General features: G+C 32.2%; 2 protein-coding genes across 4 annotated transcripts; both read left to right on the forward strand.

The window, feature by feature from the left end:
• The first annotated feature begins 884 nt into the window (after nt 1–884).
• Nucleotides 885–11207, forward strand: LOC134696743 (pirin-like). Of its 2 annotated transcripts, XM_063558674.1 has the most exons (9): nt 885–953; nt 2675–2790; nt 3691–3783; nt 4833–4913; nt 6481–6687; nt 8075–8204; nt 8613–8698; nt 10187–10253; nt 10914–11207. In XM_063558674.1, the coding sequence occupies exons 2-9, from the start codon at nt 2698–2700 to the stop codon at nt 11030–11032; spliced, it is 876 nt and encodes a 291-aa protein (XP_063414744.1). In that variant the 5' UTR covers nt 885–953; nt 2675–2697; the 3' UTR covers nt 11033–11207. The 2 variants fall into 2 exon arrangements, with proteins under 2 accessions (XP_063414744.1, XP_063414745.1); XM_063558675.1 differs by lacking the exons at nt 885–953; nt 2675–2790 and adding an exon at nt 3360–3392.
• Nucleotides 11208–13547: 2340 nt separating this feature from the next.
• On the forward strand, nt 13548–23183 carry LOC134696742 (pirin-like). 2 transcript variants are annotated; one of them, XM_063558673.1, is made up of 9 exons: nt 13548–13791; nt 14770–14913; nt 15792–15884; nt 17497–17577; nt 17880–18089; nt 18438–18567; nt 18732–18817; nt 19627–19693; nt 20941–23183. In XM_063558673.1, the coding sequence occupies exons 2-9, from the start codon at nt 14821–14823 to the stop codon at nt 21069–21071; spliced, it is 891 nt and encodes a 296-aa protein (XP_063414743.1). In that variant the 5' UTR covers nt 13548–13791; nt 14770–14820; the 3' UTR covers nt 21072–23183. The 2 variants fall into 2 exon arrangements, with proteins under 2 accessions (XP_063414743.1, XP_063414742.1); XM_063558672.1 differs by having other exon boundaries at nt 14793–14913.
• The last annotated feature ends 1405 nt before the right edge of the window (nt 23184–24588 follow it).

Genomic DNA, 24588 nt, shown 5'->3' on the forward strand with positions numbered 1-24588 from the left:
AAATGGTAATGTAACCTTTGATGGACATGGATCTCATTTTCGCAATTTTTTTAAGATTGATGGCTGGAGTGGTAACGGATAATTTGAAATACAACATACTTAAAAACTAGAAACGACCCTATAATTTTCTAATCTCCTACAACAGCCTGAATGCTTACAACTAGAGGTTGCAAGAGGCAGAGTTCTGGAAGCGTTATTAACATATTTGAACTATAACATAAAAACGTATATCCAAATTATAAAATGTCTAAAACAAACAATTAACATAGCATGGGCTCGATAATATGTATCATTGCTCCATGTGTACGTCTAGACGACATATAGCTAACTATCGAGTTGACCTCCGAAGACGGTCGACAGTCACATTCAGTTTAAACAATATAAACATAAATTTAGATATAAATAGATAGCTAACTTGTGAAATTAGATTTTCTAAGTTTGTTTAGTTTCATACAAGGTTACAAATATATGTTCACCATCGTTTTTACTGACCTGAATTTATTTATGAATGAGTTTTTGGGGATCGAATCAGGCAAACCCTTGTTTCACTTCCAATGTTGACATTCTTTTCCTTTTAAAATAAACGATTCTCATAATTCATACGTTATCCATCTCTAGTAAAGGGGTTGAATTGTAGGTCACATACGGATTCAATGTATTCGAATTATGCAAGTGAAAAATTCATCAACGATGTTTTTAGCTTATTTTGATAAATTTGACCATACTGACTGCTGAAAGCGAATGATAATTTAACTTTCAATTATCATTGAACAAATATCTATCTCGTAGCTAGTGTCCCTTTAATATAAATATCAAGCCGTTCAATATTTATAAGATGATACAAATGTCCACCAGCTGACAAATTTTTTTTTTTTCAATTTCCGGTTTCAGTTGTCCTTCACCTTTTAACAGATCTACACACAGCTCGAACAGTTACTAATCATAGCAAAGGGGTAATGTTAAACTTCACTTAGTAGAAATAATTAACTGTTATTTACTGTACGAAAATATTGTTTACTGCAGTGGGCGGCAAGGCTGCAAACTAGAACTGTCGACTTTTGAATACGCTAGACCCTTTAGCCTTTACTATTCTTTCATTTAGACGTATTCATGGTATAAGCTGTCAAATAAATTATTTATTTTTATTAGATTGTAACTTTTCCCCAAAAGAGTTAAAAGGTCTGTGTTGAGTATTAGTTTAGGTCTAATAGTGCTAAAATGTGTGTTTTTTTTAGCTGATCTTGGCTAAGTCTTTACTTTCATTGACACCAATATAGGGAAATAAAACACTTGTGCAAAAACAATGTATTATTATTATATGAACATTGTAACTCCCCTTGTGAGCTTTTGTATCTGATATCACTTGACTTAGGCCATGAAAATGAGGTCAAGGTCAGATGAACCATGCCAGGCAGACATGTACAGCTAACAATTCTCCAATACACCAAATATAGTTGACTGTTGCCTATAGATTGAGAAAAATTACCAAAAACAAAATACTTAACACTAAGCAATGCACCATGAAAATGAGGTCAAGGTTAAATAAAACCTGTGTGACTGACATGAAGAACTTAAAATATTTCCATACACCAAATATAGTTGACCTATTGCATATACATTTGTAGTACTAGAAAATAGACCAAAACTCAAACACTTAACTTTGACCACTGAACCATGAAAATGAGGTCAAGGTCAGATGACACCTGTCAGCTAGACATGAACACCTTATAATCATTCCATACACCAAATATAGTTGACCTATTGCATATAGTATATATATATATTAGAAAAACAGCCCAAAACACAAACACTTAACTATAACCACTGAACCATGAAAATGAGGTCAAGGTAAGATGACACCTGTCAGTTGAACATGTACACATTACAGTCCTTCTATACACGGAATATACTAGACCTATTGCTTATAGTATCTGAGATATGGACTTTACCACCAAAACTTAACCTTGTTCACTGATCGATGAAATCAGGTCGAGGTCATGTGAAAACTGTCTGACCAGCATGAGGACCTTGCAAGGTATGCACATACCAAATATAGTTATCCTATTACTTATAATTATTAAATAAGAGAGAATTTAACATTACAAAAAAATTGAACTTTTTTTTCAAGTAGTCACTTAACCATGAAAATGAGGTCAAGGACATTGGACATGTGACTGACGGAAAGTTCATAATATGAGGCATCTTTATACAAAGTATGTCAGAAGCATCCAGGTTTTCCACCTTTTAAAACATAAAGCTTTTTAAAAGAAGTTAGCTAATGCGGACGCCGCCAGTTCACTATCCCTATGTCAAGCTTTCTGCAACAAGAGTTGTAGGCTCAACAATTACAGATAACAACACTTTCAATGTATAATTATTTGCCAACAAGATTTAAATAAAGAAAGATTTGAAGTACTGTAAATTCAGAAATTATTGCGTGCATTTATTATTGCGATTTTGTCATTTTAGACCTAAATGCGATTTTAATTATTACTATTTTTAGAAAAAGCCTGTTCAATTCATATAAAAGATTTCAAAATGCGAGTTTAAATTATTGCGTTTACAACTCTGTCGCATTTTTCGCAATAATAAAAACCTCGCAATAATTTCTGAATTTACAGTAATTGATTTATACCATGTTTATTTTTTTTACTTTAAAACATTACTATTTCAGTATGATAACACAGTGCCATTGAAATGACATCAAAAACAGTGAAGTTAAGTTTGTCCAGTATAGAGGCTGACGAAGGGGATGGAGCTGTGGTTAGAAGAAGTATAGGAAGACCAGAGGTAACAATCAGGGTGATTGGGGTAATAAGTAGCTAGGAGAAGTATAGGAAGACCAGAGGTAACAATCAGGGTGTCTGGGGTAATAAGTGGTTAGGAGAAGTATAGGAAGACCAGAGGTAACAATCAGGGTGTCTGGGGTAATAAGTGGTTAGGTTGATTTTGATTGTTGGTTGCTTAACGTCCAGTGGCAAATATTTCATGCATATTCAGGACGATATATTTTTAAGTGGTTAGGAGAAGTATAGGAAGACCAGAGGTAACAATCAGGGTGATTGGGGTAATAAGTGGTTAGGAGAAGTATAGGAAGACCAGAGGTAACAATCAGGGTGTCTGGGTAATAAGTGGTTAGGAGAAGTATAGGAAGACCAGAGGTAACAATCAGGGTGATTGGGGTAATAAGTAGCTAGGAGAAGTATAGGAAGACCAGAGGTAACAATCAGGGTGTCTGGGTAATAAGTAGCTAGGAGAAGTATAGGAAGACCAGAGGTAACAATCAGGGTGTCTGGGGTAATAAGTGGTTAGGAGAAGTATAGGAAGACCAGAGGTAACAATCAGGGTGATTGGGGTAATAAGTGGTTAGGAGAAGTATAGGAAGACCAGAGGTAACATTCAGGGTGTATTGGGTAATAAGTAGTTAGCTAGCATTTATATATATACTAAAAAGCCTATGTATTCATCATATAATGTAGCTGCGGGGTGGGTGGGTTGGGGGGTTACTTAACTTTTAAATTAATGTACTCAATGTGTAAAAGTACATAATTGCTGTAATGCTTGACATCATATTTAACATATCAAATAAAATAAAACAGGCATGTATTTACATATATAATTTTCTAGTTTGCTTTGGTGGTTATGCAATTTATAGTTACATGTAATAATTTGTATAATTTTTCATTTCAGTTAAAACTGCTAGATCCATTTTTAATGTTAGATGAATTTAAAGTGAAACCACCAGCAGGATTTCCTGATCATCCACACAGAGGATTTGAAACAGTTAGTGTCACTCTTAAATATTTTCACAGGAAGGGGAATCCAATTGAAACACTCCCTTTTTATGTCCCATTTTTATGGCCATAAAGTTTTCTGGTCTGTGCGTCCATTCCTATGTTCTTCTATTTGTCTGTCTGTCCCACTTTAGGTGAAAGTTTTTGAATGAGGTAGTTTTTGATGAAGTTGAACTCCAATCAACTTGAAACTTAGTACATATGTTCCCTATGATATGATCTTTGTAATTTTACTGCCAAAAAAGAGATGTTTTCCCATTTTCACGGGTCCACTGGACATAGCAAATGATAGTGCAGATGGGGCTTCCATGTACATTGGACACATTCTTGTTTATATACTAAAAGATGCCATCTAATTCACTGTACAATTGGGCAAGTGTTGAAACAAAGAGTTTCCATATTAGCTGGCAATACGTTGACTGAGCATGCAAGAAATTGTATAAGACATAGATCAATCACAAAAAATAATGTTTCAAAGACAAATTCAGGAAGTACAAAATAAAACATTTATAAGGTTATATCACAAATAATTCTGACTTTGTATCGTTTCAGAGGAGTTGAATCTCAATGAAATCAGTCTCTTCCTTTAGTAGTATAGATGGATCTGTTATCATTTTCGCAAAATAATCAGATGAATTTGCTATTATTCTTGCAAAAAAAGAACAAACATAAAAAAGCATCAAGATCTAAAGAATTGAATTGTCAGTGGATGTCAATTAAATATTTCATTTGAACAAAACAATAGCAATGGAATAAAAATGTTTTTGTTAAACTTTGTAATTGTTTATTTTTTCATTGTGAGATTATTACTACATGTAGATATAGGAAGATGTGGTGTGAGTGCCAATGAGACAACTCTCCATCCAAATAACAATTTAAAAATTAAACCATTATAGGTTAAAGTACGGCCTTCAACACGGAGCCTTGGCTCACACCGAACAACAAGCTATAAAGGGCCCCAAAATTACTAGTGTAAAACCATTCAAACGGGAAAACGTACATATTTTAGTTCTTGTATGACTATTTTCCTCATTACAGGTGTCCTATGTTCTGAAAGGTACAGGACAGCATGAAGATTTTTGTGGCCATAAAGGTGCTTTGAATAGTGGAGATGTTCAGGTATTGTATAAACATATGTGTATTACTTTAAAAAAAACAGAATTTATGATTTGAATTCATGACCTTGATGTCAAATTCCTCTAAAATTGAATGTTATTAAAAAGTGAAATTTTCACCTTTTACTGTTGAATCATGGTATGCGGTATTCAGTACCGTACGTAGGTGACACTTGAGGATATTTATCTAAACGCACACAAGAACACCTGTATTGTTTTAAAAGACCAATAAATTCAAAAGTATCTTTTATCAACACCTTAAGAAGCACAATCATCTGACTAAATATTTGTAGTTTCTTTTGTTACATCTTCTGACAACAGACTCGGTCTTCTCTTGAACTGAATTTTAATGTGCATAATGTTATGCGTTTACTTTTCTACATTGGCTAGAGGTATAGAGGGAGGGTTGAGATCTCATAAACATGTTTAACCCTGCCACATTTTTGCACCTTTCCCAAGTCAGGACCCCCTGGTCTTTGTTAGTCTTGTATTATTTTTGAATTTAGCTTCTTGTGCATAATTTGGAGTTAAGTGACGGTAACCAAATTGCACCTATTTTGACAGTTTTTTCACCTACGTTTTTTTATAATAATGTCCATTCTGTGTTTATTTTGTAGCCCTATCCTTTATTGTATAGGTACACCAATTTAATTTTTAATCCATATTGAGTCATAAAAAAATGGGTTTGAATCAACCTCCAAACTATCCATGATTCTGTAATGAGGAGTACCCAAATTGCATCCATGCTGAAATTCACATCGTCATAAGTCTCATAACTGAGCTTTTGTTTAATTTCTTCAAATATTTTGAACAATTGGATATTAGTCCATGCTTATTCTTCATATTTTACGAAATGTATACTTATAATATATTGTATTTGCTAATTTCAAAAAGATGACGTTTTGAAGACGTTGCATGATGACGTTTTCGTACATTTTGCTTTTTCAGTAAACAGTCCATCTGTTGATAAATACTGTGAACGTTTTGTGTATGTCTAAATATATTTACCTATGTTGAAAGACGTGCATAGTATCAAATCATAAAAATACAAATTGTTTAGTCTCTAAGAAATCTTGTAAGATTTCTGTTGCCATATTTGTGCAATTTGGGTACCCTTACGTTAAGTATGGCGTTCATTATCACTGAACTAGTATATATATTTATTTAGGGGCCAGTTGAAGGACGCCTCCAGGTGCAGGATTTTATCACTGCATTGAAGACTTATTGGTGACCTTCTGCTGTTGTCTGTTCTATGGTCGGATTGTTGTCCCTTTTACATATTCCCCATTCCCATTCTCAATTTTATTTATTTCATAAAGGAATGCTGATTTTAGTAATAAGAAGTTTCATACTAAAATTTTATAATCCTGTTACATTATATATATAGGGAGATAAATAATTCCTGTCTGAAATAGTTTTGTAAAATTGACTAACTTTCTTTTGTAGGGTAATAAATATGTTTCTCCTAGGTTTAGATCACCTTATTTAAACGTTTTCTTTTATTGTAATTTTTTATTTCATTCTGAATTATAATGCAAGGAAAATTTCACCTCTTATATGGTCTATTTTAGTGGATGACTTGTGGACGTGGTATAGTACATTGTGAGATGCCTCAAGGAACAGACGAGGCTCATGGTTTACAGTTGTGGGTGAACCTAGCCAAAAAAAATAAAATGATTGAACCAGCCTACCAGGAACTATTAGATAAAGATATCCCTAGGTCAACAGAAAATGGTACCACCATCAAGGTCATTGCTGGTAAAGCATTTGGCAAAACAGTAGGTTCATTTTCTTTTAGATAATTTGTCTACTTCAAACAAGGTTCCTAAATTGATTTCCAATCTCTTTCTTATGCCTGCCTCAACTCAATGTAATGAATCTTTCATAAAATGCTTATGACCACAAAACAAAAATCAACTTCATGTATGAATTTTGGCAGCATCACTTTTACTTTTCTAGAGTTGTGTCCATTTACAAATAGAAAAGTTGCTGAATTTTATGTTTCTGTTCTTTAACTTCGGTTTGTCTAAACCAAATACTATGACACTTATTCATAATGTTTTTTACCACAAAACTCAGATCAAGTACAAATTTGAGTGGCATTACTTTTACAGTTTGTCTTTGAGTTATGTCCCTTCATAACAATTATTTGCAATGGGGGGTACATCATTGTGTCCCAAAGTCATATTCCCCATTTATTCATATTTGACTCATTAAATGCTTTCTGTATAAATCATACTTTTAACCAATAACATGATAACTGTTCTATGAAAAAATCACATTTAGATATTTTTGAAAGAGATTTCCCAAAATTTAAGCTTGATGTACTGTGAAAGTACTTTTATTCGTGGGGTACCAATTTTCGTGGTTTTCGTGGATGACTTTATCCACGAATTTAAGTGTCCATCGAAATAAAACAACCATTGTCCAAATTAAGACATGAAAAGATCCCTATCCGTAGCGTAGGTTTGACTACTGATATGATCTAGAGAATATATTTTATGACACCAAATCTGAGAATACTTTAACTGCAGTCACATAACTACAGAATGCAAGAGTATACCAATTTTATCTTTAATACCTTAATCTGTACAACTTTTGATCTTTTAATTCCCATAAAAAACATTTTTGATCGATAAAAGTCAGATTTCCAGTATTGACATGCTAGTATAATAAAGTGTTCATTTTATTACCTCTTAGTTTTCGTACATATGGGTACAATAATTTCATGCTGGGCTTGATTTTGATGAGAATTACATATTTGACAATCCAAGATACGTTTATAGCATTTGTTTATGCTACTGTTTTCATAAGGTGACATGTTTATGGCCTAATTAACACCTTTGATGATCTTTAATCTGTTGATCACTTTACCATTGGTTAATTAGTGTTATCACTACGATTTACATATTCAATGTTTACTTTGCAATTTCCTTCAATCCCGACTATTTGTAACCTTCCATTCTACAATTTTTAAATTCTTATCTTAGAAAACTAAAATCCACGAATTTAAAAACCCACGAACATGTAAATATTTCTCAAACCACGAAAATTGATACCCACGAATTAAAGTACTTTCACAGTATATGGGTTTTTCAGTCCCCTATGTATACAAGAACACCAACCATGTACCTAGATTTTGATGTGTATTTATGTATTTTTCAGTCCCCTATGTATACAAGAACACCTACCATGTACCTAGATTTTAAGATGCAGAAAGGATCCAGTGTTGATCAACCTATACCAACAGGCTGGAACAGTTTTATATATGTCCTATCAGGATCGGCTCATTTTGGTAAAATATTTTCTACTTTAACACATGGATATGTCCTTTCAGTTTCAGGATATGTTTGTGGTAAAATATTGCCTGTATTTTGATTGATTGATTGACTGATTGACTTCAAGTGGCATATGCTCATTATTTTAATCAAACTGTATAAATGCATATCGATCTTTAAATGCATAATCAATAGTCAATTTATAATGAAGTATTTTACTTTTTACTTCCAAAACTTTATAAGATATTTAAAATTTAACGATTTATGAAAACTTTTTAAAGAAATTGGAAGATGGTACCAAGGAGCTTATAAAAGGCCATTATTGTAAATAAAACAGATTAGACCATGGCAAAATTTGAAGAAAAAAAATTTAGATTCTACAACACAAACCACTCTAACTAATGTAGTGATACATTATATTTCAGGCAACTCTGATAAACCTACCCCTGGAAAACCTTATGACACCTTAGTACTTAGTGAAGAAGGGGATTTTATACATATTTCTAACCTAGTAAGTTCATATTCACAAAGTTCAGTCTTTAACTTCAAACCAAAGGCAAATGTTAGATTCATAAGCTTGGTGACACAATAGACGTATTTACTCTTGTATGCAAATTTGTTCGCCATTACATAAAATCACACAGGTTCTCGTAAACTTTGACATCATAATTCAAAACATTTGACGTCACAACTAAAACATGATTGTTGCTTGACGTCAGAAGGTTATTCAGAGGTGATACAAGGTCATTCGGAGGAAAAATACAGCTAAATACCAAAAGTGTAAATACGTTTATTTGACTGATGTCATAATAGTGAAATTTTAAGAAAGTTATTGTTTGTTTTCTTTTGAATTAGGCTATTTTAAAGAATCTTTTGGCTTAATTAATTACACAATACTTACAAGTGATAGACATTTGATACATTTTCAGTATAAATAATTTTGGGCCTCAGAATGTGTTATAATAATATTTCATAGCGTTATTTTTCCAAGAGGTCAATATTATGCCTCATTTTATGGTTTTACAGAATATCAGATTTTATGGCTGTAAAATCCAATACAAAGTGAAAACTATAAACTGCACGTGCAATGCATTAATAAAGTGCATAGATTAAATTTTAGATTCCCAAAAAATGTTAACTTTTTATATGCCCGTCTTTTAGACGAGACGTATTATGGTATACCGTTGTCCGTCTGTCTGTCCGTCGTCCATACTTCGGACAATAACTCAAAAACACTTTCATCAATTTTCATGAAACTTAAGTGAATTGTTAATATCTATTGAGGTAAGCTCCCTTTCGGTTTTTTTTAATTTCAGATTTTAAGTTTTGGATTTATGGGGCTTTATTCATAAAAAAGGGGGGATTTTCAACACTTCGGACAATAACTCAAAAAAGCTTTCACCAATGTCCATGAAACTTTGGTGAATTGTTTATATCTATTGATGTAAGCTCCCTTTCAATTTTTATAAATTTCAGATTTTACATTTCCGTGTTATGAATTTTTATGCTGAAAAAAGGGGGAATTTTCCAATTTTGGGACAATTACAAACACTTTCAAAAAATGTTATGCAACTTTGATAAATTGTTATTTATTGACATAAGCTCCCTTTCCATTTTTATAAATTTTAGATTTTATGTTTTCTTAAGTAATGAATTTTTATACTTAAAAAGGGGGATTTTATGCAACTTTGGTGAAACTTTGGTGAAAATATTAATGTAACATCCCTTTTGATTTGTATAAATATCAGATTTAACATCAACTATACCAATTTTGTCAGATTTTACATTTTATGCTGTCTTATTAAAAAAAAAAATTGAAAACAGCCGGACATTTAATCGGTGAATACAGATCCTTTGTATGGCACTATTTCTAGTTGATCATATAAATTCATTTAAAGCATAAAAGACAAGTTAAAAGAGCAACGGGCGTATCATGCGCTAAAGGGCAGCCAATTATTAAAACTTTTTTTAATTGAAAAGTATTTTAATCATTTTATAGGAATCCGATACCTGCCATTTTGTGTTGATTGGAGGACAGCCTTTAAATGAACCAGTTGCTCAGTATGGTATGTAGTTCAAATGTAATGATGTGTCTGCAAGACAAGGATGTACTTCCTTCATAAACAAAATATGTGAACATTCAAAATTTAGACCTTAGGACAAATTATAACTTGATGTGGTACAGGTACAAAAGCATAACACATGGGATGACCTTATTGTACCATTACTGATAATGTTAACCAACTAATTATCGAGAGTGATATATTTTCGCTACTTTCATGAGAATGAAAATAACTTGAAAAATAAATCATCAGAAAATTTTAAAACGTGGATCTTTTCTTGTCTTTGCCTCCCAAGTATATGTAAAAATTGTGAATATAATCGCAGTGAAAAAAAAAGTATTCTAGAAATATAGGTTAGTTTACAGTATTTCATAATACAAAAGAACTCATCTACAGTATGTCCTGTATATCTTAATGTGATGAAGTGTTGTTTAATAAAAAAAAAACTGTACATTCTCATAGCTGCGCAATAATTACAACTTTCTGTTAAATGATAAGACAAATTGTTCTTTTTTGCATAGTAATTCTAAATTGATATTCCTTGACATATAACCATAGACATATTTATAAAATAATTCAATCTTTTTTCACTATTTATTTCAACCATCAATTTTTACATATCGAATAACTGATATAATTGATTTATTTGATTTTTTTTACTAGGTCCGTTTGTTATGAATACAGATGAAGAAATAGAACAAGCCTTATTAGATTACAAATTAGGACAGAATGGTTTTGAGAATGCCAAGACATGGAAATCTGAGTATTTGAAGAATGGATGAATCCTGCCATAGAACCAACCAATATCTGTGATAGATACTTTTATCTCACCGTTATTTATCAATGCACTTGTAGAGACTTATAGAGAAAATACTGCTGCCATCAACCAATACTATACATGCACTGGTGAACTTTTTATTTCTGTCTTACCTGTGAGTAGGAATCTGTAAGATATAACTGATTTACGTCTTCTTCTCTCTCAGCAGATCAAATTGTGTTCAGGCTTTAGTCTGGCAAGTGTTCTCCCGAAAATTTTCAAAGTGCACCATAAAAATTAATATAGCACCGATTTCCAAAAACATATAGCACCATTGCCTTTATTCATTTAATTATAAAATCAATCTAGATAGTATCATGGTAGAAAATATAGCACCTGGGTACCACATTATTTTAAGGCCTAGGGGAGAACACTGCTGACTACAGCCTTTTTGTATTTATTATATTTGTACAACCTATGTTTTCTTCTGCAGTTATGAACAAATACTGTTATATCCAACTTATTTTTCATTGGTAATTTTAAAAATTCATGATATTTTTAGAAAAGAAAAATATTGCAAAAGTAGTTAGTCACTCAGATGTAAACGTTGGATCCTGCTTTTTATAAATATGTCAAGAAAATTCAAAAGTTTGAAAAATAAATCACCTTGAATTCTGCTAGCAAGGACTAAACACGAAATTTGTATCTGCCATTATAAGTTGATTTGCTATATGTATAAATAATAGCATAATAAAATTAATTCTCTAAGTCAAATTGCAATATTTAATTATAAATAGTTATCTTCAACATTTTTTAATTATTTAACCAGATATAATTGTCATCTACATGTACACCCATTTTATTGGATGAATGTATTCCTGTAGTTGTAACATTAAAATTATTGATAATTGAGTAGATTTGATTAGTTGATATTAGATTGTTAATGGTTGGAGCATTTTCACTATAAAATATTATCAGTGTTTCAATATGTTGCTCAGTAGGACCATTGTTGTTTTGTTATGTTTTTTTCTAGTCAAATACAATAAAAGCCAAATCAGCTGATTCATCAAAATATGTATTTCTGTATGATCTCTTTCATGGGGAAGACTACTTTTTTCAGCATAAATAATATCATTATGAATCTCTCCATAAACATTTTTGAATTCTTTAGTTTTCTAGAAAACTTTCATTAAAAACTTTCATTAAAAACTTTTTATTAAGGCATTTAATAGTCGCCATTATAATAAGATGACAGCTGAATTTTGTATGCCAAACTCTGTAGTCTCGTCCAGTATATATGGTAATGATTTGTTTAAATGAATGTTTTAATCGCCTAGCTTGCTAACTTTGAATTTTACACATTTTTAATGTAGAAATAAGCCTTTTATTTGTACAATTTTTTACTTGCTGTTAGTGTATAAATGATATTTTTTGTAATTGTTGCCTTTAACTTCATTTTATTAAAAAAAATTGCATAAATATATAATGTTGTTGTGTTTTGTCACTAGAGGTGTGGAAATATATGGGGATAATTAAAAAGTATTATTTTTGTGAGGAGTGAAAACTTAATTTTACCTCAAATATACTGTTGGTTCAATATTTTTCTTTAGATACCAATTTTGTAATTTCTTGGGTAAAGGTGATCCACAATTTTAAATGTTCAAGGAATTGCAAATTTTTCATAGGCTTGTTTGCAGACTCTACCAGAGCCACTAAATTAAATGTCCACACAAGTGTAAGTTGTCTTCAAGCCATGAAATTTGGTACCCACAAAAATAAATGAATCCACAGTACCACATTCACTACTGTCAACTGGTAGTCAAAATTGGTTGCTAGTTTGGCTGTGTGGGATGTTTTAAATTCACATCTACAGGGTAATAATTGTAGACTTTAAATCTGATGCCTTGTATAGAGAGAGTCCTGTGCACTCTGCTCCCCCAAAAGAAAACCCTTGTAACAACTCTTGACAGGTCTATAGGTTATCTGTTGTAGGGTTCAATTTCTGCACCCAAACATACCCTCATTTCCAGTGACAGTCTAACTTTCTTCATCAGGTGACCCAACCCTTCCTTGGAGAATCAACCTATTGTATTATTTGATTATGGTTTTATGTCCAAATTTGCATGATAGTATTGCTATATTATTTCACCATCAGACATCAAGCAAGCAACAAATGACCAATCATCTCAAATGGCAAATTCTGAACAATAAAGAGATTATAACAATGACTCTTGGTTTACCTAATCAATCTAAACCCCTCCTTTATAATTGCTTTCGACAATAAAACCAAGTAAAATTTTCATTGAATAAAAAGCTATTGTCATGCAGAAGTGGAAAGTAAGCAACTATATATCCCAGAAGAATAATAAATAAAATGTACATGAAGCAACAAAGTTTTGTAATTATCAAACAGAGTTATCTCCCTTGGTTTGAAATTAGCAAAAATAAATAAAAAACATTTTGAACATCAACCAATCCTGTAGAAAAAAATTCATTATTAAAGGAATTAAATTAACAAAATTGGTATTATTATATTATTTAGGTTTTTTTTCACATTTTCTAGATCAAAATAGGGAGATGAGGTACAATTGCTAAGTCATTATTGATCATTATTTATGTTCTAGAAAATGAACCATAACATGTTTTTATATATACTAAATTACTTGCTGACCATAGTATCATAAGTCTATCATAGCTGACAAAGACTTTATGATTTTTTGAAAATTTCATTTATCCTAGAGAACTTCTTAATTTAGATCTGGAAAAAAACAATAAAAATTGCAGGTAAGTTTAATTTTTCATTTTGAATCACTTAGTCCAAATAATTATGACTTCTTGCAAGGCTATGGTAAGACGTCATGATTATTTGGACTAGGTTTGACTGGGTATAGAAATATGGTTATCCTTGGACTAAATTCTCCTTTTCATAGAGTTTAACAAGCACTGCATGGTAGGGAGTTTGACTGCAGGAAATATAAATTCACAGCCATATCCAGTTGGAATAGAAATATGATTATCCCTGGAATTCTCCTTTCCAACAGTTACATCCTTGGTAAGGGAGCTACCATTTGTTTGCTTTTGAAAGTGTGGTGGGGTAGGATATAATTAGAAAAAAAAGACAGGATAAGCAACTTGGCTTAAAAAGGCAGGATGACAATTTATGTGAAAAAAGATATTGAAAGACAGGATAAATTAATAAAAAAAAGGGCAGGTCACAATAGAGTGAAAAATAAAGGCAGGATAGAGATTGCAACTAAAATTGTTACTTTTTAATTTTAAAATCACCAACAAAATCTTGCATTATTTGTGGGTGTTAAAAAAGAAAAATTTGGATTTTTTTTATTTGATGATTTATAAAATCATTTTATGATAGAAAGTTTACTGAAAAATGTGCATGTCAATGACTTCATTTGATTTTGTTTATTTTCAATAAGAAATTCAGAAGCCTTCCTTTTATAAGCATAACATTGATTGATCATGGAACACTTAGTAATTTATTACTGAAATAGGCGATATATTCATAGTTTTTATGATTTTTTAATAATACCTTATGCAGTAACTAATTGACTACTCACATGAAAAAGCAGAGAGAAAAACCTGATATTGTCACTCCAAGAAAGATTGATTTTTAATAATTTTGTGGTATTATCTAAAGATTTGGAATTTAAAAGAGAATAATAAAAAATCAAAATGGTGAGAAAGTTGAACTGGTAAAAATTATAAGATTTAATAATTGAAATTAGAAACATGATCAAATATTAGTTTGCAGGATTGAAACATTTTAGAGCCAAAAAGAAAATTGTGTGTACTGGTATGTCAGCCCGTAGTGTCAGGAAATCTGTAGTCAGTGTGGAGCAGGATGAAGGAGTCGGTGCTAGAGTTAGGAGGAGTATTGGAAGAAGGGAGGTAATTCACTTTTAATTAAACAACCCAATAAAATAGTTTACATGCTGAGAGCAATTGACGCCAAATTATAATAGAGAAACAACAACCTGACCAATGAGCAGATAACAGATGAAGGCCACCAATGGGTCTTCAACTCACCAGGAGGTGGCCCTCAGTTGGCCAATTAATACAAATGTGTGGTCACATCATCCATAGGGTGTAAAGTTTCATAAATGTGTTCCATGTGTACTTGCCAATCAATCATGAACATGACAGCCATTATTGCAAACACAAATTAACCTTTGGGGTCAAATATCATAAAATGTGAGGATTTTTTATTTCCTTTGTATTAAATGGTTATGTTATTGCCAATTAAAGTTTGTGTAATAAGAACCTTTTTTTTTTTTTATACAATTTCAATTTTTATGAATGACCATGTATAAACTGGCCAAGTTGACCTGGGATCATTTGGTGGGAATGGCATCATATAGGACAATGTGATGTAAAGGTATCTGCATTGAAAAATCATTTTTTCCGTTGAAAAGGCATCAACATCATGAATATTGAAATAGAGTTGACTCTTTGAAATGATAAGTTTCATATCCATTTAAGGCTTCAATATGGTTGACCTTAATAAAAGTTTAGGTTTATTTTATCAAAACCAATGGTAGAATGTATCTTGAAAAAAAACACAGCAGTGAATCTGAGACATAATATATCATATATATGTTAGTATAAAAATTCTAGAGTGAAAAGAGTTTCACCATCTCTTTTTAATTGTTGAATTGGGTCTCTAAAAGATTATAAATTTTACCAAATTAAGTGATACCATTGGAAATAATAAACAAAAAAAGAACTATGTAAGAAAAACATGAATAAATGTCTGTATATGATTTTAGATACCAAACTTAGATCCATTCTTGATGTTAGATGAGTTCAAAGGTGATGGGAAAGGAGGGTTCCCTGATCATCCACACAGAGGATTTGAAACTGTAAGTTGATGCATAACACTCACTTCTGAATATTACTTAACCAGAATTATTCACAAATTATAAATGTTATAGAGACAAACATAACACAATTATTGATTTGGAAAATATGTAATAGCTCCTGGAGACCACAGCTAATTTCCAACAAATCATGGCCAGCTGAAATACTCCTCATAGTATGGGATTTACTTGCTGTGTTGAAGACCTCATTCAACAGGTGGCCTCCGGCTGTTGTCTGTTCATTGGTTGGGTTGTTGTCTCTTTGACATATTCCGCCTTTCCATTCTCAGTTTTATTGAAAATATCTAAGTTTTTTGTACATGTATATTACATGTATAGTTTGGATAGTTCAAACCCTTTATACAGACACTGATCCCCTTTCATGGGTGACCATAGTGAGACAGAAGAGTTCAAGCACTTACAGACACTGATCCCCTTTCATGGGTGACCATAGTGAGACAGAAGAGTTCAAGCCCTTACAGACACTGATCCCCTTTCATGGGTGACCATAGTGAGACAGAAGAGTTCAAGCCCTTACAGACACTGATCCCCTTTCATGGGTGACCATAGTGAGACAGAAGAGTTCAAGCCCTTACAGACACTGATCCCCTTTCATGGATGACCATAGTGAGACAGAAGAGTTCAAGCCCTTACAGACACTGATCCCCTTTCATGGGTGACCATAGTGAGACAGAAGAGTTCAAGCCCTTACAGACACTGATCCCCTTTCATGGGTGACCATAGTGAGACAGAAGAGTTCAAGCCCTTACAGACACTGATCCCCTTTCATGGGTGACCATAGTGAGACAGAAGAGTTCAAGCCCTTACAGACACTGATCCCCTTTCATGGGTGACCATAGTGAGACAGAAGAGTTCAAGCCCTTACAGACACTGATCCCCTTTCATGGGTGACCATAGTGAGACAGAAGAGTTCAAGCCCTTACAGACACTGATCCCCTTTCATGGGTGACCATAGTGAGACACAAGAGTTCAAGCCCTTACAGACACTGATCCCCTTTCATGGGTGACCATAGTGAGACAAAAGAGTTCAAGCCCTTACAGACACTGATCCCCTTTCATGGGTGACCATAGTGAGACAGAAGAGTTCAAGCCCTTACAGACACTGATCCCCTTTCATGGGTGACCATAGTGAGACAGAAGAGTTCAAGCCCTTACAGACACTGATCCCCTTTCATTGGTGAACATAGTGAGACAGAAGACTACAGTCCACCAGAGGTGTTGAATCAGGTTCAACATTCTAAAGGAAAGGAAGTGTTATGGTTTATTCTAAAACTGATCACACATAATCAATAGAAGAGAGGGAATTTGACCTTTATCAGGACTCTGGGATCGGGTGTTTTTAAGCTCGGGATCAGGGAATTATTTTTTTTAAATTATGGGACCTCGGGACTTTGTATTTATAAGCCAGGGATTTCGGGATTTTGTGTTTTAAACCCGGGATTTCGGGATCAGGACCCCTCCTACCCCCCCTCATAGATGCAATCAACAAAACCTTTAGAAGATGGACAGCATTTTTTTATGTACTCTATTAAACAGACCAGAAGCTCACACCTCAATGCAAGTTCAGCCCTTTAATTTATCATATTTATTGTAGGTGAGCTACATAATAAAGGGGGGTGTACAACATGAAGATTTCTGTGGAAACAAAGGTACACTAGATGATGGTGATGTTCAGGTAGGAGATTTCTATAAGACTGATATATGCATGCATATTATGAAATAAATATTTCAATATATTTTGGTTAGGAGTAGTTTTGCACATATATTTTACTCACATCAATTTTATGTTCATTTAAATTCATGTGCATGAATCTCACATCAATTTTTTAAAATGAAAATCATGAGCAATGCAATATTTTTTTAGGTCAAATTCACATGAAATTCATGGGGAAATTTTCAAGTAGGTGTCATGTTCTCAATTCACTTGAAATTCTCATTGAAAAAGCTATGTATCTTATTAAATTTTTTATGTTTTAGTGGATGACAGCAGGTAGAGGAATTGTCCACAGTGAAATACCAAAGAAAGGTATAACAGAACAACATGGTCTACAGTTGTGGGTCAATCTAGCTCATAAGGATAAAATGATACCTCCTACATACCAAGACTTGAAAGACAAGGACATTCCAAGGACAAAACAAAATGGTGTTCTTGTCAAGGTCATAGCTGGTGAATCCTTGGGAATTAAGGCGTGTATAAACTTCTAAACCTATTTCAAAAAGTTGATGAAAAAAATAGTTCTAAAATAAGGTGGTACCAACACCTTGACTAAAATTAATTTAGCTTGTTTAATTTTCCTAAGATTTTGACAAGATATTTTAAATAACCCTTTGACAAAAAAAAAAAAAAATCTGTTAAATTTGTACCAAGCACTATATAATAGGAAAAAAATCATTGGATAGAAAGCACTTTGACAAATACTAATAAAGCACTTTTACATATTATTATTTCAAATTTCAAGATGATTTAGTGTAGATCTCTTTTGCACCTGTGAATAGTTAACAATATTTTAATTGAATTTTCATATTGTCTTCCAGTCAAGTGTATTTACCAGAACTCCTACAATGTATTTAGACTTCAAGTTGGATAAAGGAGCTGTGTTAAACCAACTAATCCCTACAGAGTGGAATGCTTTTATTTACACATTGTCAGGAAAAGTGTGTATAGGTATGGACCAGATTTGTTTAAATGAGTACATGAATAAACTATTTTGTTAAGTAAATGATAATATTTCTAGATTGTTCACACTATTTAAACATTTTTAATTTTGTTAATATTGATTTATTCCTGAGTCCTTTCTGAAAGTATGAATTGACTTTTCTGATTATTAGGTAAAGACAATAGCCCTGAAGAGTTTGAACCTCATCATACAGTGGTGTTAGAACAGAATGGGGATCATGTTAGAGTGGAAAATAAGGTAAAAATTGTAACTACCTCTAAAAGACAGTTAATACTAAAATGTTTGTTAAAAACCAAAGCACTATACAAAAATAACATATCAGTATTTGAATTTCGCACATTTAAACATCAAACATATGGGAAAATAAACCTTGGATAGTATAAACGTTCTTGAAACCATATAAAAGAATTAAAAAAATGACGCAAAAAATCAGCTGAAGATGTTGTAGTTTGTTCTATAAACCAAGCAGGACCTGTATGGTTAAGGGGAGATAAGTCTAATTTTTTTTATATACAAAATAAGTATTATATCTTTTGCACTGACTCCTTTTTGTTTTATGTGAATGTTACTCAAATACCATAATTGTTCAAGATAACATTTACTAAAAAATGAAACCCATTTTATACTGATATCCTTATCATTGATGTCAACAACAAAAAAAAGATGATTTTAAAAACCACCAACCAAAAAAAAACAATAAATATATGAACCACTAACTTTATTTTAAGAATGACTTAACACTGGACTGAAACAAAATAAATAATAAAAAAGCACACACAAATACAGAAAAGGAACAATGAAAAAGAAGGCGAGACAAATATCAATCTTATTAAATTTCATTTATTGTGCCATGTAAATTCCAAAACGTCTCACAAGGATTTATGTTCAGTGACATCATAACAAATTTTTTCCTTAATAGTTTTTACTATAGACTATCAAAAACTTAATTGGGTAGACTGTGTTATATTGTATGTATTTCATTTATTATGGACAAATGTACACATAAAATGAATTTTGATAAAACTATGTTGAATTGCTTTTTTCAGAATTCAGAAGTTGCTCAGTTTTTGTTGATTGCAGGACAGCCTTTAAAGGAACCAATAAAAAAACATGGTAAACATTTTAAATTAAAAAAAAAAAAAAACTTTTGGTTAAGAACAAACTTTTGTATGACAATAAATGACAATAATTGTATAAAAAGCATGTCAAAGTCCAGTGGCGGATCTAGGGGGAGGGTTCTGGGGGTTGGAACCCACCCTTTTTTTTGGCCGATCAATGCATTAGAGTGGGCACATATGGTTGGAACCCCCCCTTTATCTTAGGTTGGGACCCCCCCCCCCCCCCCTTTTTTTAAATGGCTGGAGATCCGCCCCTGAAGTCTTACAAATTTTGGTATATGTGTCATCTATGCTCATGGAGCCTCATTTACAGATAACTCAAGATGCTTTTACAAATCCTTACAAAATTATCAAATTCTATTTTGTAACCCACAAGCTTCTTTTTGATTTTCTGATTTGAATTTCCATAGTTGACGGACTTTAATCTTGAAAATGTCAAAATAACGAGGAGAGTAGCAAACATGTTTAAACTTTCAACATTCAAGTTTTTTCCCTGATATACAGAAAAATTCAATATTGCTCAATAGACATCTTTTAATTATTATATTATTATTGATCTTGCTAAGTTTATTTGTAAATGCTTATGAAAAGAAATAGACATTCAAAGTATTCTGAAATTCAACTTTAAATTACAACTGGTTGCAATAAAAGATTCTGGTTCTGGCAAAGCTTTTAGGAATTTTGGTCCTCAATGCTCTTCAATTTCGTACTTTAGTTTGGCCTTATTAACTTTTTTGGATTCGAGCGTCACTGATGAGTCTTTTTGTAGACGAAACGCACGTCTGGCGTATATACAAAATTTAGTCCTGATATCTATGATGAGTTTATTTGCATTGAGATGTCTGCATGAACAATCCCTTGCAGCACAGGTCTTAAAAAGTCATAAAATAAAATGCTTAGATTTAACTCACATTTATAATTAAAGCATAAATTGTATTTGTGGCTGAAACCATTTCCTTAGTTTTGAGAGTTCCAGATGAAGGTGAATCCAGAAAAGCATTTGGGACACACAAAATTTCATTTTAAGCATACAACTATGACTCCAGGTATTAGTGTTGTAAATGCCTACTTCATCAAAGTAATAATACACTATGATTCACATCTAAACAACGTACAAACGTAGTTACAAACAAAATATTTTTACATAATGTTATATTGTGTTACTCTCACAACATGTTTGACAAATAGTGACAACAAATGATTGGATAGAAATTTGAATTTTAATATCAATTTTTCTTCCAGGACCATTTGTTATGACAACAGATGAGGAGATAGAACAAGCTATAGCAGACTATAGAAATGGAAGAAATGGATTTGAAAAAGCACTGACTTGGCAATCAAAGTATATGAAAAAACAGAAAAAGAAAATGTAATTTGCATGACAAGTTTTTGTTGTTATTGGTGTTATTTACATCGTTTGTATGCATTTTCCTAGTAAGTGATTTGAAGACATGTAAAATTGTAAGTAAGTTTTTTAGCTCACCTGGCCCAAAGGGCCAAGTGAGCTTTTCTCATCACTTGGCGTCCTGCGTCCGTCGTCCGTCGTCGTCCTGTGTCCGGCGTTAACTTTTACAAAAATCTTCTCCTCTGAAACCACTGGGCCAAATTTAACCAAACTAGGCCACAATCATCATTGGGGTATCTAGTTCAAAAATTGTGTCCGGTGACCCCGCCAACCAACCAAGATGGCCGCCATGGCTAAAAATAGAACATAGGGGTAAAATGCAGTTTTTGGCTTATAACTCAAAAACCAACGCATTTAGAGCAATCTGACATGGGATAAAATTGTTTATCAGGTTAAGATCTATCTGCCCTGAAATTTTAAGATGAATCTGACATTTTGTTGTTAGGTTGCTGCCCCTGAATTGGTAATTTTAAGGAAATTTTGTTGTTTTTGGTAATTATCTTGAATATTATTTTAGATAGAGATAAACTGTAAACAGCAATAATGTTCAGCAAAGTAAGATCTACAAATAAGTCAACATGACCAAAATGGTCATTTGACCACTTTAGGAGTTATTGCCCTTCATAGACAATTTTTAACCATTTTTCGTAAATGTTGGTAATCTTTTAGAAAAATCTTCTCCTCTGAAACTACTGGGCCAAATTAATTGAAACTTGGCCACAATCATCATTGGGGTTTCTAGTTTGAAAATTGTGTCCGATGACCCGGCCAACCAACCAAGATGGCCACCACGTCTAAAAATAGAACATAAGGGTAAAATGCAGTTTTTGGCTTATAACTCAAAAACCAAAGCATTAAGAGTAAATCTGACATGATGTAAAGTTGTTGATCAGGTCAAGATCTATCTGCCCTGGAATTTTCAGATGAATTGGATTATAGGTTGTTGCCCATGAATTGGTAATTTTGAGGAAATTTTGCTGTTTTTTTTGTTATTATCTTGAATATTATTATAGATATTGATAAACTGTAAACAGCAATAATGTACAGCAAAGTAAGAACTAAAAATAAGTCAACATGACCAAAATAGTCAATTGACCCCCTAAGGAGTTATTGCCCTTCATAGTAAATTTTTAATAATTTTCACAAAATTTGTAGATTTTCACTAATATTTTCCACCGAAACTACTGTTATAGATAGAGATAATTGTAAGCAGCAAAAATGTTTAGTAAAGTAAGATCTACAAACACATCACCATCACCAAAACACAATTTTGTCATGAATCCATCTGTGTACAATGTTTAATATTAACATAGACCAAGGTGAGCGACACAGGCTCTTTAGAGCCTCTAGTTTATTTATTGTGCTGATATTTTGAAATTTACCATAAAAAAATCGGAAATGCACCACTTAATTAATTTGAATCTAAACCATCAATGTTCATGAAATATTCATCAAAGTGAAATATTGCAACTGGAAATAATAAAAATTAAATTTGGGGAAAAGAAAAATTTCCTTATTTTCTTTGTTTGGGATCATGAACATCAACCCCCTCCCCCTCCCAAAATTTAAAACGACTGGTTCACAATTTATATAGATTTTGTTCTTTTTCTGATAGTTTTGACAATTCCTATTGTAGAGAACATGTAAGAATCAATCACAGTTATTTGACCTATAAATGTTAATTTCTTTTCTGACACATTCACTTATTTTTTTCTGATTATTTTGAACTCTTTTCCCATATTTAACCTTGACATCATTCATATTCAATTGGAAATGCATCACCTGACAATTTTCCAAAAAATTTTGATTGAAAAGTCAGGGAATTATGATATGTATTCATCAAGATCACAGAAATCATAGCATATATATCATATCAGTACATTGTATAAGCATAATATATTCTTACACATTGAAATTAAACAAAAGATTCAGTCACATTTTGTTTTGTTTGGTTTATATAGATTTCTCTTGTCTATAAACATCTACATTTATGTTAAATTTGTAAAATGTTGAGTGCCTCAGCTATGTGTAATACTGTTACATGACAAGTTGTTCATTGTTGAATAAAAATGGTACCATATTGTTGTTTATATATACAGAAGCCTTAATTGAAACAACTTTCAAACCTGCGTTGAGTAAATCAAGAGTGCACACACTGAAATGTCTCGCCTTCTTTACTTATCATTGATATTATGTTGATAGTTCTAAATATAAAGCTCTACTACAATTATAACAATATAAACTTAACATGATCCAAGAAAATGAGGTCAAGGTCATATAAACCAAATAAGAAATACATGTACACCTCACAATCATTCAATACAATAAATATAGTTTACCTATTGCTTATAGTTTCTAAAAAAAGATTTAATCATGAAAACTAAATAGAACCAATGAACCATGAAAATGAGGTCAATGTCAGATGAACCATGCCTGGCAGACATGTACAGTTTACAATTCTTCCATACAACAAATATAATTGACCTATTACTTATAGTTTAAAAAAATAGACCAAAACACAAAACTTTGAAAACATTGAACAATGAACAGTGAAAATGAGGTGAAGTTCAGATGACACCTGCCAGCTAGACATGTACACCTTTCAATCATTTCATACACAAAATATAGTAGACTTATTGCATACAGTATAAGAAAAACAGACCAAAACACAAAAACTTAACTATAACCACTGAATCATGAAAATGAGGTAAAGGTCAGACGACACCTGCCAGCTTGACATGTACACCTTTCAATCAGTCCATACACCAAATATAGTAGACCTACTGAATACAGTATAAAAAAAAAACAGATAAAAAAACAATAACTTTATTATAATCACTGAACCATGAAAATGGGATCAAGGTCAGATGACAACTGCCAGTGGGACATGTACACCTTACAGTCCTTCCATACACCGAAAATATATTAGACCTATTGCTTATAGTATCTGAGATATGGAATTAACCACCAAAACTTAACCTTGTTCACCGATTCATGAAATGAGATCAAGGTCAAGTGAAAACGGTCTGACGGAAATGAGGACATTGCAAGGTATGCACAACAAAAAGCAATTTTTATATGTGTGCATCCAAAAAAAAAATTTTGGTAGAGGGGTCTTAAACAGCACAAACAACATTTTCCAAAAGACGCAAAAAGTGAGAAAAAAAAATATATATGAAAAATCAGCCAAAATTTTAATTGGAAATATTTTTATCCATAGTTTTATTAGAATATATCTTGAAACCTACTCGTCTAGGCTGATAAGTACCTCTCATAACTCTAGAACAGTAACATTACAGACCCTAAATAATATATATACTATGTATTGTCATCTCAGAGGATCCACTTCAACACTCAATTGATAGGAGAGCTGCTGGGGTTCTGTTTCCCTACCCTTTTCATACAATTTAGATTTTAATAATGTAAACTTATTATACAAGTTGGGTTTTGTGTGTTGTTCTGGAAAGGTGGAATACCTAAGTGTA

Source organism: Mytilus trossulus, chromosome 14 (genome assembly GCF_036588685.1).
Source record: "Mytilus trossulus isolate FHL-02 chromosome 14, PNRI_Mtr1.1.1.hap1, whole genome shotgun sequence".
Classification (NCBI taxonomy): domain Eukaryota; kingdom Metazoa; phylum Mollusca; class Bivalvia; order Mytilida; family Mytilidae; genus Mytilus; species Mytilus trossulus.

Bases quoted from the DNA above. Each gene is read 5' to 3' on its own strand.
- LOC134696743 (XM_063558674.1), top strand. From the start codon at position 2,698: ATGACATCAAAAACAGTGAAGTTAAGTTTGTCCAGTATAGAGGCTGAC. The intron at 4,914-6,480 runs GTATTGTATAAA...GGTCTATTTTAG, and splicing joins TGAATAGTGGAGATGTTCAG to TGGATGACTTGTGGACGTGG. The intron at 10,254-10,913 runs GTATGTAGTTCA...TTTTTTTACTAG, and splicing joins TGAACCAGTTGCTCAGTATG to GTCCGTTTGTTATGAATACA.
- LOC134696742 (XM_063558673.1), top strand. From the start codon at position 14,821: ATGTCAGCCCGTAGTGTCAGGAAATCTGTAGTCAGTGTGGAGCAGGAT. The intron at 18,090-18,437 runs GCGTGTATAAAC...ATTGTCTTCCAG, and splicing joins GTGAATCCTTGGGAATTAAG to TCAAGTGTATTTACCAGAAC. The intron at 18,568-18,731 runs GTATGGACCAGA...TCTGATTATTAG, and splicing joins GTCAGGAAAAGTGTGTATAG to GTAAAGACAATAGCCCTGAA.